Raw genomic sequence first — 13,133 nt, 5'->3', positions numbered from 1 at the left:
CCAAAGTAGCAAAGCCTACCATCAGTAACACACTACGCCGCCAGGGACTCAAATCTTGCAGTGCCAGACATGTCCCCCTGCTTAAGCCAGTACATGTCCAGGCCCGTCTGAAGTGTGCTAGAGTGCATTTGGATGATCCAGAAGAGGATTGGGAGAATGTCATATGGTCAGATGAAACCAAAATAGAACTTTTTGGTAAAAACTCAACTCTTCGCGTTTGGAGGACAAAGAATGCTGAGTTGCATCCAAAGAACAGCATACCTACTGTGAAGCATGGGGGTGGAAACATCATGCTTTGGGGCTGTTTTTCTGCAAAGGGACCAGGACGACTGATCCGTGTAAAGGAAAGAATGAATGGGGCCATGTATCGTGAGATTTTGAGTGAAAACCTCCTTCCATCAGCAAGGGCATTGAAGATGAAACGTGGCTGGGTCTTTCAGCATGACAATGATCCCAAACACACCGCCCGGGCAACGAAAGAGTGGCTTCGTAAGAAGCATTTCAAGGTCCTGGAGTGGCCTAGCCAGTCTCCAGATCTCAACGCCATAGAAAATCTTTGGAGGGAGTTGAAAGTCCGTGTTGCCCAGCGACAGCCCCAAAACATCACTGCTCTAGATGAGATCTGCATGGGGGAATGGGCCAAAATACCAGCAACAGTGTGTGAAAACCTTGTGAAGACTTACAGAAAACGTTTGACCTGTGTCATTGCCAACAAAGGGTATATAACAAAGTATTGAGAAACTTTTGTTATTGACCAAATACTTGTTTTCCACCATAATTTGCAAATAAATTCATTAAAAATCCTACAATGTGATTTTCTGGAATTTTTTATCTCATTTTGTCTGTCATAGTTGACGTGTACCTATGATGAAAATTACAGGCCTCTCTCATATTTTTAAGTGGGAGAACTTGCACAATTGGTGGCTGACTAAATATTTTTTTCCCCCACTGTATGCATAGTCACTTTAACTCTACCCACATGTACATATTACTTCAACTACCTCTACTAGCCGGTGCCCCCGCACATTGACTCTGCAACGGTGCCCCCCTGTATATATAGCCTCCCTACTGTCACTTTATTTTACTGTATATATAGCCTCCCTACTGTTATTTTATTTTACTTCTACTCTTTTTTTCTCAACACTTTTGTTGTTGTTTTATTTTACTTTTTTTATTAAAAATAAGTGCACTCCGGGTCTGTCTAACTCCGGGTCTGTCTAACTCCGGGTCTGCTGTTGTAATTGTTTTCTTTCATAGTGTCACTATGATGTAATTCCCACTATGATGTCATTCCCACTGGTATGAGCCTGGGTCATGCTATGTTACTAACGGTATCTCCATGTCTCTGTCAGAGGTGATCGATGCCCACCTGCAGAACAGCCAGACGGCACCAGGAGACCGCCTTGCCAGTCCTGACAGACTCAAAGGTAAGGGAAGCTTCTGGTACAACACCAATCAGCAGGTATAGTGGTTCAAGCTTTGTGCTAGTAACCAAAAGGTTGCTGGTTCGAATCCCCGCGCCAACAAGGTGATAAATCTCTGTGCCCTTGAGTAAGGCACTTAATTCTAATTTGCGCCGTACTACTATGTCTGACCCTGTAAAACAACACATTTCACTACACCCATCCGGTGTATCTGACAATACAACATCTATAGATGGATAGATTAGCTCCAGTATGTGTCCAGCAACACCACCCTGTAGATATACCAGATAGACTTCTTCCAGATATACCAGATAGACTTCTTCCAGATATACCAGATAGACTTCTTCCAGATATACCAGATAGACTTCTTCCAGATATACCAGATAGACTTCTTCCAGATATACCAGATAGACTTATTCCAGATATACCAGATAGACTTATTCCAGATATACCAGATAGACTTATTCCAGATATACCAGATAGACTTATTCCAGATATACCAGATAGACTTCTTCCAGAGGAGCCTGAGACAGTGTTGTGTTTAGTTGCAGCTGTAATCTCTTTGGCCTGGGTCAGCTGGTATCATGTCTCTGCAGGCTAAACCAGTTTAAACTGCATCAGACGACCACTGCTGCTATTTACAGTTGAAGTCGGAAGTTTACATACTCTTAGGTTGGAGTCATTAAAACTTGTTTTTCAACCACTTCACAAATTTCTTGTTAACAAACTATCGTTTTGGAAAGTCGGTTAAGACATCTACTTTGTGCATGACACAAGTAATTTTTCCAACAATTGTTTGCAGACAGATTATTTCACTTATAATTCACTGTATCACAATTCCAGTGGGTCAGAAGTTTACATACACTAAGTTGACTGTGCCTTTAAACAGCTTGGAAAATTCCAGAAAATGATGTCATGGCTTTAGAAGCTTCTGATAGGCTAATTGACATCATTTGAGTGAATTGGAGGTGTACCTGTGGATGTATTTCAAGACATACCTTCAAACTCAGTGCCTCTTTGCTTGACATCATGGGAAAATCAAAAGGAATCAGCCAAGACCTCAGAAGAAAAATTGTAGACCTCCACAAGTCTGGTTCATCCTTGGGAGCGATTTCCAAACGCCTGAAGGTACCACGTTCATCTGTACAAACAATAGTACGCAAGTATAAACACCATGGGACCACGCAGCCGTCATACCGCTCAGGAAGGAGAAGCGTTCTGTCTCCTAGAGATGAACGTACTTTGGTGCGAAAAGTGCAAATCAATCCCAGAACAACAGAAAGGACCTTGTGAAGATGCTGGAGGAAACGGGTACAAAAGTATCTATATCCACAGTAAAACAAGTCCTATATCGACATAACCTGAAAGGCCGCTCAGCAAGGAAGAAGCCACTGCTCCAAAACCTCCATAAAAAAAGCCAGACTACAGTTTGCAACTGCACATGGGGACAAAGATCGTACTTTTTGGAGAAATGTCCTCTGGTCTGATGAAAAAATTATAGAACTGTTTGGCCATAATGACCATTGTTATGTTTGGAGGAAAAAGGGGGTGGCTTGCAAGCCGAAGAACACCATCCCAACCGTGAAGTACGGGGGTGGCAGCATCATGATGAGGGGGTGCTTTGCTGCAGGAGGGACTGGTGCACTTCACAAAATAGATGGCATCATGAGGAAGGAAAATTATGTGGATATATTGAAGCAACATCTCAAGACATCAGTCAGGAAGTTAAAGCTTGGTCGCAAATGGGTCTTCCAAATTGACAATGACCCCAAGCATACTTCCAAAGTTGTGGCAAAATGGCTTAAGGACAACAAAGTCAAGGTATTGGAGTGGCCATCACAAAGCCCTGACCTCAATCCTATAGAAAATGTGTGGACAGAACTGAAAAGGCGTGTGCGAGCAAGGAGGCCTACAAACCTGACTCAGTTACATCAGCTCTGTCAGGAGGAATGGGCCAAAATTCACCCAACTTATTGTGGGAAGCTTGTGGAAGGTACCCGAAACGTTTGACCCAAGTTAAACAATTTAAAGGCAATGCTACCAAATACTAATTGAGTGTATGTAAACTTCTGACCCACTGGGAATGTGATGAAAGAAATAAAAGCTGAAATAAATCATTCTCTCTACTATTATTCTGACATTTCACATTCTTAAAATAAAGTGGTGATCCTAACTGACTTAAGACAGGGAATTTTTACTAGGATTAAATGTCAGGAATTGTGAAAAACTGTGTTTAAATGTATTTGGCTAAGGTGTATGTAAACTTCCGACTTCAACTGTACGTTTGGTGTCGTTCATGAAAGGAGAGATACACATCCCTACATAGTAACCATGTTATTTCATGTGATTTATTTATAATTATTTTGCAGTGTTCTGAGAGAGTTTTAATAGTAGTTGTCCTCCCGTTCTAAATTGTATCTTCCTGGTCTCTCTGTAGAAAACCAACTGGATGCTAAAGAATCTGACATTTCAGATACACTGAGCCGCAGCAAGGACCGCAGCAGTGACGACACCTCAGGTAACAACCTCATAAATAGGTACATTTTTAAATACATAAACAAGCTAAAGGATTAAACCATCTGGAAGCTGTCAGAGGATATTTTCTATTCATTTATGAGGACTGAAAAAGTGAAATTATTGTCTTTGTATATTAATTCATTACATTAATTAATTAGTGTTCACCATGTTTATGAATTAAAACATGTACATAAAAGTACAATATTAACATTCAAACTATGTAAATGTATTGTTTTATTATTTTAATGATCTAGTGTGCTAATGAAACTGTCCAGAACAGAGCCGTGGAATAACTATTGATTTATTGATTTAGTTTCACTGGATGCCAATCTGTCTGTCCGTTTGTCCTGGTCTGCTCACTGTTAATCCTCTCTCTCTCTCCCTGTTCACTTTTTCTCTCTCCTCGCCTCTCCTCTCTCCCCTTGCTGTCCTTTATTTCTCTCTCTGTCTCTGTGTAGACGGAAACATGGATGATCATGAGCTGAACGAGCCACAGAACAGGGTCGCCCTGCTCAAAGGTAATACATGTTTAATGTTTTATTGCGTCCATAGTCTCGTTGCCGTAAAATCTGTTGTCAAGAGAGGCAGCTGGATGGATGGATCAACAGTGCAAAAACCTGGCTGGTGCCTGGGGGATTCTATTGAATATACAGTGGGGGGAACAAGTATTTGATACACTGCCGATTTTGCAGGTTTTCCTACTTACAAAGCATGTAGAGGTCTGTAATTTTTATCATAGGTACACTTCAACTGTGAGAGACGGAATCTAAAACAAAAATCCAGAAAATCACGTTGTATGATTTTTAAGTAATGCATTTGCATTTTATTGCATGACATAAGTATTTGATACATCAGCAAAGCATAACTTAATATTTGGTACAGAAACCTTTGTTTGCAATTACAGAGATCATACGTTTCCTGTAGGTCTTGACCAGGTTTGCACACACTGCAGCAGGGATTTTGGCCCACTCCTCCATACAGACCTTCTCCAGATCCTTCAGGTTTCGGGGCTGTCGCTGGGCAATACGGACTTTCAGCTCCCTCCAAATATTTTCTATTGGGTTCAGGTCTGGAGACTGGCTAGGCCACTCCAGGACCTTGAGATGCTTCTTACGGAGCCACTCCTTAGTTGCCCTGGCTGTGTGTTTCGGGTCGTTGTCATGCTGGAAGACCCAGCCACGACTCCATCTTCAATGCTCTTACTGAGGGAAGGAGGTTGTTGGCCAAGATCTCGCGATACATGGCCCCATCCATCCTCCCCTCAATACGGTGCAGTCGTCCTGTCCCCTTTGCAGAAAAGCATCCCCAAAGAATGATGTTTCCACCTCCATGCTTCACGGTTGGGATGGTGTTCTTGGGGTTGTACTCATCCTTTTTCTTCCTCCAAACACGGCGAGTGGAGTTTAGACCAAAAAGCTCTATTTTTGTCTCATCAGACCACATGACCTTCTCCCATTCCTCCTCTGGATCATCCAGATGGTCATTGGCAAACTTCAGACGGGCCTGGACATGCGCTGGCTTGAGCAGGGGGACCTTGCGTGCGCTGCAGGATTTTAATCCATGACGGCGTAGTGTGTTACTAATGGTTTTCTTTGAGACTGTGGTCCCAGCTCTCTTCAGGTCATTGACCAGGTCCTGCCGTGTAGTTCTGGGCTGATCCCTCACTTTCCTCATGATCATTGATGCCCCACGAGGTGAGATCTTGCATGGAGCCCCAGACCAAGGGTGATTGACCGTCATCTTGAACTTCTTCCATTTTCTAATAATTGCGCCAACAGTTGTTGCCTTCTCACCAAGCTGCTTGCCTATTGTCCTGTAGCCCATCCCAGCCTTGTGCAGGTCTTCAATTTTATCCCTGATGTCCTTACACAGCTCTCTGGTCTTGGTTATTGTGGAGAGGTTGGAGTCTGTATGATTGAGTGTGTGGACAGGTGTCTTTTATACAGGTAACGAGTTCAAACAGGTGCAGTTAATACAGGTAATGAGTGGAGAACAGGAGGGCTTCTTAAAGAAAAACTAACAGGTCTGTGAGAGCCAGAATTCTTACTGGTTGGTAGGTGATCAAATACTTATGTCATGCAATAAAATGCAAATTAATTACTTAAAAATCATACAATGTGATTTTCTGGATTTTTGTTTTAGATTCCGTCTCTCACAGTTCAAGTGTACCTATGATAAAAATTACAGACCTCTACATGCTTTTTAAGTAGGAAAACCTGCAAAAACGGCAGTGTATCAAATACTTGTTCTCCCCACTGTATATGGAGCTGATCCTCAACACGGGGGCCCCTCAGGGGTCCGTGCTCAGTCCCCTCCTGTACTCCCTGTTCACTCATGGCTGCATGGCCAGGCACGACTCCAACACCATCATTAAGTTTGCAGATGACACAACAGTGGTAGGCTTGATCACCGACAATGACGAGACAGCCTATAGGGAGGAGGTCAGAGACCTGGCTGTGTGGTGCCAGGATAACAACCTCTCCCTCAATGTGATCAAGACAAAGGAGATGATTGTGGACTACAGGAAAAGGACTGAGGACTGAGCACGCCCCCATTCTCATCGACGAGGCTGTAGTGGGGCAGGTTGAGAGCTTCAAGTTCCTTGGTGTCCACATCACCAACAAACTATCATGGTCCAAGCACACCAAGACAGTCGTGAAGAGGGCACGACAAAACCTATTCCCCCTAAGGAGACTGAAAAGATTTGGCATGGGTCCTCAGATCCTCAAAAGGTTCTACAGCTGCACCATCGAGAGCATCCTGACTGGTTGCATCACTGCCTGGTATGGCAACTGCTTGGCCTCCGACCACAAGGCACTACAGAGGGTAGTACGTACGGCCCAGTACATCACTGGGGCCAAGCTTCCTGCCGTCCAGGACCTCTATACCAGGCGGTGTCAGAGGAAGGCCCTAAAAATTGTCAGACTCCAGCCACCGTAGTCATAGACTGTTCTCTCTGCTACCGCACGGCAAGCGGTACCGGAGTGCCAGGTCTAGGTCCAAAAGGCTTCCAACAGCTTCTACCCCCAAGCCATAAGACTCCTGAACATCTAATCAAATGGATACCCAGATTATTTGCATTACAACCCCACCCCCATATTCTTTTACGCTGCTGCTACTACTGTTTATTATCTATGCATAGTCACTTTAATAACTCTACCTACATGTACATATTACCTCAATTACCTGGGCTAACCGGTGCCCCCGCACATTGACTCTGTACCGGTACCCCCTGTATATAGCCTCCCTGTTGTTATTTTTCTTTTAACTTTTATTTCGTATTATTTTATATTGTATTTTTGTGTGATTTTTTTTTTTTTTTGGGGGGGGGGGTTCTTTCTTAAAACTTCATAGTTGGTTAAGGGCTTGTAAGTAAGCATTTCACTGTAATGTCTACACCTGTTGTATTCGGCACGTGACAAATAACATTTGATTTGATTTGTGTTGGGATGGGATGGGGAGGCCAAACCTGTCTGGGGCCTGGGGGACTCTATTGAATATATAGAATAGATCTTAATTCTTCAGCATCAACAGCGGTCACCTTGTGCTAGAATAGATAATAATAATAATATGCCATTTAGCAGACGCTTTTATCCAAAGCGACTTACAGTCATGCGTGCATACATTTTTGTGTATGGGTGGTCCCGGGGATCGAACCCACTACCTTGGTGTTACAAGCGCCGTGCTCTACCAGCTGAGCTACAGAGGACCACATACCTTCATAGATCTCATACCTTCAGCATCAACAGCTGTCACCTTGTGCTAGAATAGATCTCATACATTCAGCATCAACAGCTGTCACCTTGTGCTAGAATAGATCTCATACCTTCAGCATCAACAGCTGTCACCTTGTCCTAGAATAGATCTCATACCTTCAGCATCAACAGTTGTCTGCTGCTGCTACTTGCATTTCAACAGAGCAGGGTTCTGAGCTGGGATGTTGTTGGAATGTAAACCAATTAGTCAGGAGAAGCCAGAGCACGGAGGTTACTGGCACAGCATGGATGTCATGTCACGCATCCACCGGGCCGGTTCCAGGCGTAACCCACATCACACTCAGTCAGGGTGTCATGTCAGGCATCCACCGGGCCGGTTCCAGGCGTAACCCACATCACACTCAGTCAGGGTGTCATGTCAGGCATCCACCGGGCCGGTTCCAGGCGTAACCCACATCACACTCAGTCAGGGTGTCATGTCAGGCATCCACCGGGCCGGTTCCAGGCGTAACCCACATCACACTCAGTCAGGGTGTCATGTCAGGCATCCACCGGGCCGGTTCCAGGCGTAACCCACATCACACTCAGTCAGGGTGCCAACGTACTGTTGAGAGTTAGAGTAGTAGAATACTCAGGGTGCCAACGTACTGTTGAGAGTTAGAGTAGTAGAATACTCAGGGTGCCAACGTACTGTTGAGAGTTAGAGTAGTAGAATACTCAGGGTGCCAACGTACTGTTGAGAGTTATAGCAGTAGAATACTCAGGGTGCTATTTCACAGCTTGGATTGTGCATCAGCAGTTTTTCTCTAGTTTTGTCAGTAAGACAATTTACATTGGAAAGTTAGTCTAGCCAGCGATCTAAACTTGTAGTAATCATGGCCGAATATAAAATGAAATGTTATTGCAGATGTTACCACGGGTGTAGCGAAACGCTTATGTTCCTAGCTCCAACAGTGCAGTTCTATTTCTGTGTGCTGCTGCTGCATTGTGGGGCGCGTTCCCTAGGCAACCAAAGACTTGTTTGCTACAACACCTTGCTTGTTTCAGCAAGGAGGAAAAAAGTTTAATCATATTGTAAAGAGTCCATGTTACCGTAGAAACGGACTCAACCGCACAAATGTCCGGCCGTCCCATCTTCAGTCAGCTGTTAAAAAAATCAAAATAGACTTGGAGGAGGGAGGGGGAGACCCTGATGGAGGGGGTAAGGTTAGGGGGGAGACCCTGATGGAGGGGGTAAGGTTAGGGGGGAGACCCTGATGGAGGGGTAAGGTTAGGGGGGAGACCCTGATGGAGGGGGTAAGGTTAGGGGGGAGACCCTGATGGAGGGGGTAAGGTTAGGGGGGAGATCCTGATGTAGTGGCTGCTAGAGGGGGTAAGGTTAGGGGGGAGATCCTGATGTAGTGGCTGCTAGAGGGGGTAAGGTTAGGGGGGAGATCCTGATGTAGTGGCTGCTGGAGGGGGTAAGGTTAGGGGGGAGATCCTGATGTAGTGGCTGCTGGAGGGGGTAAGGTTAGGGGGGAGATCCTGATGTAGTGGCTGATGGAGGGGATGGGGTTAGGGGGGAGATCCTGATGTAGTGGCTGCTGGAGGGGGTAAGGTTAGGGGGAGATCCTGATGTAGTGGCTGCTATAGGGGGTAAGGTTAGGGGGAGATCCTGATGTAGTGGCTGCTGGAGGGGGAGGGTTAGGGGGAGATCCTGATGTAGTGGCTGCTAGGAGGGTAAGGTTAGGGGGAGATCCTGATGTAGTGGCTGATGGAGGGGGTAAGGTTAGGGGGAGATCCTGATGTAGTGGCTGCTGGAGGGGTAAGGTTAGGGGGAGATCCTGATGTAGTGGCTGCTATGGAGGGTAAGGTTAGGGGGAGATCCTGATGTAGTGGCTGATGGAGGGGTAAGGTTAGGGGGAGATCCTGATGTAGTGGCTGCTGGAGGGGTAAGGTTAGGGGGGAGATCCTGATGTAGTGGCTGATGGAGGGGTAAGGTTAGGGGGAGATCCTGATGTAGTGGCTGATGGAGGGGGTAAGGTTAGGGGGAGATCCTGATGTAGTGGCTGCTGGAGGGGGTAAGGTTAGGGGGAGATCCTGATGTAGTGGCTGATGGAGGGGTAAGGTTAGGGGGAGATCCTGATGTAGTGGCTGCTATAGGGGGTAAGGTTAGGGGGAGATCCTGATGTAGTGGCTGATGGAGGGGATGGGGTTAGGGGGAGATCCTGATGTAGTGGCTGCTATGGAGGGGGTAAGGTTAGGGGGGAGATCCTGATGTAGTGGCTGCTATAGGGGGTAAGGTTAGGGGGGAGATCCTGATGTAGTGGCTGATGGAGGGGTAAGGTTAGGGGGAGATCCTGATGTAGTGGCTGATGGAGGGGAGTTAGGGTCTGTGGCTGATAGGGGGAGGTTCTGATGTAGTGGCTGCTGTAGGGGGTAAGGTTAGGGGGGAGATCCTGATGTAGTGGCTGCTGGAGGGGGTAAGGTTAGGGGGAGATCCTGATGTAGTGGCTGATGGGGGGGTAAGGTTAGGGGGGAGATCCTGATGTAGTGGCTGATGGAGGGGTGAGGTTAGGGGGAGATCCTGATGTAGTGGCTGATGGAGGGGTAAGGTTAGGGGGAGATCCTGATGTAGTGGCTGCTAGAGGGGGTAAGGTTAGGGGGGAGATCCTGATGTAGTGGCTGATGGAGGGGTAAGGTTAGGGGGAGATCCTGATGTAGTGGCTGCTATAGGGGGTAAGGTTAGGGGGAGATCCTGATGTAGTGGCTGATGGAGGGGATAAGGTTAGGGGGAGATCCTGATGTAGTGGCTGCTAGAGGGGTAAGGTTAGGGGGGAGATCCTGATGTAGTGGCTGCTGGAGGGGTGGGGTTAGGGGGGAGATCCTGATGTAGTGGCTGATGGAGGGGGTAAGGTTAGGGGGGAGATCCTGATGTAGTGGCTGCTATAGGGGGTAAGGTTAGGGGGGAGATCCTGATGTAGTGGCTGATGGAGGGGGTAAGGTTAGGGGGAGATCCTGATGTAGTGGCTGCTATAGGGGGTAAGGTTAGGGGGAGATCCTGATGTAGTGGCTGATGGAGGGGGTAAGGTTAGGGGGGGAGATCCTGATGTAGTGGCTGATGGAGGGGTAAGGTTAGGGGGGAGATCCTGATGTAGTGGCTGATGGAGGGGGTAAGGTTAGGGGGGAGATCCTGATGTAGTGGCTGCTGGAGGGGGTAAGGTTAGGGGGGGATCCTGATGTAGTGGCTGCTATGGGGGGGTAAGGTTAGGGGGGAGATCCTGATGTAGTGGCTGATGGAGGGGGTAAGGTTAGGGGGAGATCCTGATGTAGTGGCTGCTATAGGGGGTAAGGTTAGGGGGAGATCCTGATGTAGTGGCTGATGGAGGGTGGTGGTTAGGGGGAGATCCTGATGTAGTGGCTGATGGAGGGGGTAAGGTTAGGGGGGAGATCCTGATGTAGTGGCTGATGGAGGGGGTAAGGTTAGGGGGGAGATCCTGATGTAGTGGCTGATGGAGGGGGTAAGGTTAGGGGGGAGATCCTGATGTAGTGGCTGCTATAGGGGGTAAGGTTAGGGGGAGATCCTGATGTAGTGGCTGATGGAGGGGGTAAGGTTAGGGGGGAGATCCTGATGTAGTGGCTGCTGGAGGGGGTAAGGTTAGGGGGAGATCCTGATGTAGTGGCTGCTGGAGGGGTTAGGTTAGGGGGTGGGAGATCCTGATGTAGTGGCTGCTATAGGGGGTAAGGTTAGGGGGGAGATCCTGATGTAGTGGCTGATGGAGGGGGTAAGGTTAGGGGGGAGATCCTGATGTAGTGGCTGCTGGAGGGGGTAAGGTTAGGGGGGAGATCCTGATGTAGTGGCTGCTGGAGGGGGTAAGGTTAGGGGGGAGATCCTGATGTAGTGGCTGCTGGAGGGGGTAAGGTTAGGGACTGAGGCTGAGACACTCCTCTGCCAGCCCATTCTGAGACTGTCTGGTAGTGGTTAGGGACTGAGGCTGAGCTGTTTCAGGTCCATTCTCTCATCACCTTGTCAGTTATGTTACGTCGTTAGAACCTTTACCTTCTACAAGGTCTAGAAGTCTGCTGTTGAGTTTCCGATGACCTCTCCTGACCTCCACACAGTTAAATCATCTCTCCTTCACATAATCAGTATATTATTTTGCCAGTAGGGGTAGAGGGTGACGTCAGGAGAAATGCTTCCCATGTTCAGACATTATAGATGGCTTCCTATGCCTGCCTGCCTGGTGCAGTTTGTTTTGACACAATAGTGTAAAACATGGTTGGTTATTCGTCACTGTAGTGTAAAAACATGGTTGGTTATTCGTCACTGTAGTGTAAAAACATGGTTGGTTATTCGTCACTGTAGTGTAAAAACATGGTTGGTTATTCGTCACTGTAGTGTAAAACATGGTTGGTTATTCGTCACTGTAGTGTAAAAACATGGTTGGTTATTCGTCACTGTAGTGTAAAAACATGGTTGGTTATTCGTCACTGTAGTGTAAAAACATGGTTGGTTATTCGTCACTGTAGTGTAAAACATGGTTGGTTATTCGTCACTGTAGTGTAAAAACATGGTTGGTTATTCGTCACTGTAGTGTAAAAACATGGTTGGTTATTCGTCACTGTAGTGTAAAAACATGGTTGGTTATTCGTCACTGTAGTGTAAAAACATGGTTGGTTATTCGTCACTGTAGTGTAAAACATGGTTGGTTATTCGTCACTGTAGTGTAAAAACATGGTTGGTTATTCGTCACTGTAGTGTAATAACATGGTTGGTTATTCGTCACTGTAGTGTAAAAACATGGTTGGTTATTCGTCACTGTAGTGTAAAACATGGTTGGTTATTCGTCACTGTAGTGTAAAAACATGGTTGGTTATTCGTCACTGTTGTGTAAAAACATGGTTGGTTATTCGTCACTGTAGTGTAAAAACATGGTTGGTTATTCGTCACTGTAGTGTAAAACATGGTTGGTTATTCGTCACTGTAGTGTAAAAACATGGTTGGTTATTCGTCACTGTAGTGTAAAAACATGGTTGGTTATTCGTCACTGTAGTGTAAAAACATGGTTGGTTATTCGTCACTGTAGTGTAAAAACATGGTTGGTTATTCGTCACTGTAGTGTAAAAACATGGTTGGTTATTCGTCACTGTAGTGTAAAAACATGGTTGGTTATTCGTCACTGTAGTGTAAAACATGGTTGGTTATTCGTCACTGTAGTGTAAAACATGGTTGGTTATTCGTCACTGTAGTGTAAAAACATGGTTGGTTATTCGTCACTGTAGTGTAAAAACATGGTTGGTTATTTGTCACTGTAGTGTAAAAACATGGTTGGTTATTCGTCACTGTAGTGTAAAAACATGGTTGGTTATTCGTCACTGTAGTGTAAAACATGGTTGGTTATTCGTCACTGTAGTGTAAAAACATGGTTGGTTATTCGTCACTGTAGTGTAAAAACATGGTTGGTTATTCGTCACTGTAGTGTAAAACATGGTTGGT

The 13,133-nt window shown here is 46.1% G+C and overlaps 1 protein-coding gene across 3 annotated transcripts in view; it reads left to right on the top strand.

Moving 5' to 3' along the window:
* The window catches only part of LOC121575383 (sarcolemmal membrane-associated protein-like), a 209,358-nt gene that overhangs the window by 161,307 nt on the left and 34,918 nt on the right, over positions 1–13,133 (top strand). For all 3 annotated transcript variants that reach the window (XM_041888450.2, XM_041888448.2, XM_041888449.2), the window contains 3 exons: positions 1,353–1,427; positions 3,862–3,942; positions 4,400–4,459. In XM_041888450.2, coding sequence (XP_041744384.1) covers positions 1,353–1,427; positions 3,862–3,942; positions 4,400–4,459 — 216 coding nt within the window. The remainder of the gene's footprint in view (positions 1–1,352; positions 1,428–3,861; positions 3,943–4,399; positions 4,460–13,133) is intronic.

This window comes from Coregonus clupeaformis, chromosome 10 (genome assembly GCF_020615455.1).
Source record: "Coregonus clupeaformis isolate EN_2021a chromosome 10, ASM2061545v1, whole genome shotgun sequence".
Taxonomy (NCBI): Eukaryota; Metazoa; Chordata; class Actinopteri; order Salmoniformes; family Salmonidae; genus Coregonus; species Coregonus clupeaformis.
Note: the sequence above shows the minus strand (reverse complement) of the source record. Positions and strands in the feature narration are given on the sequence as shown.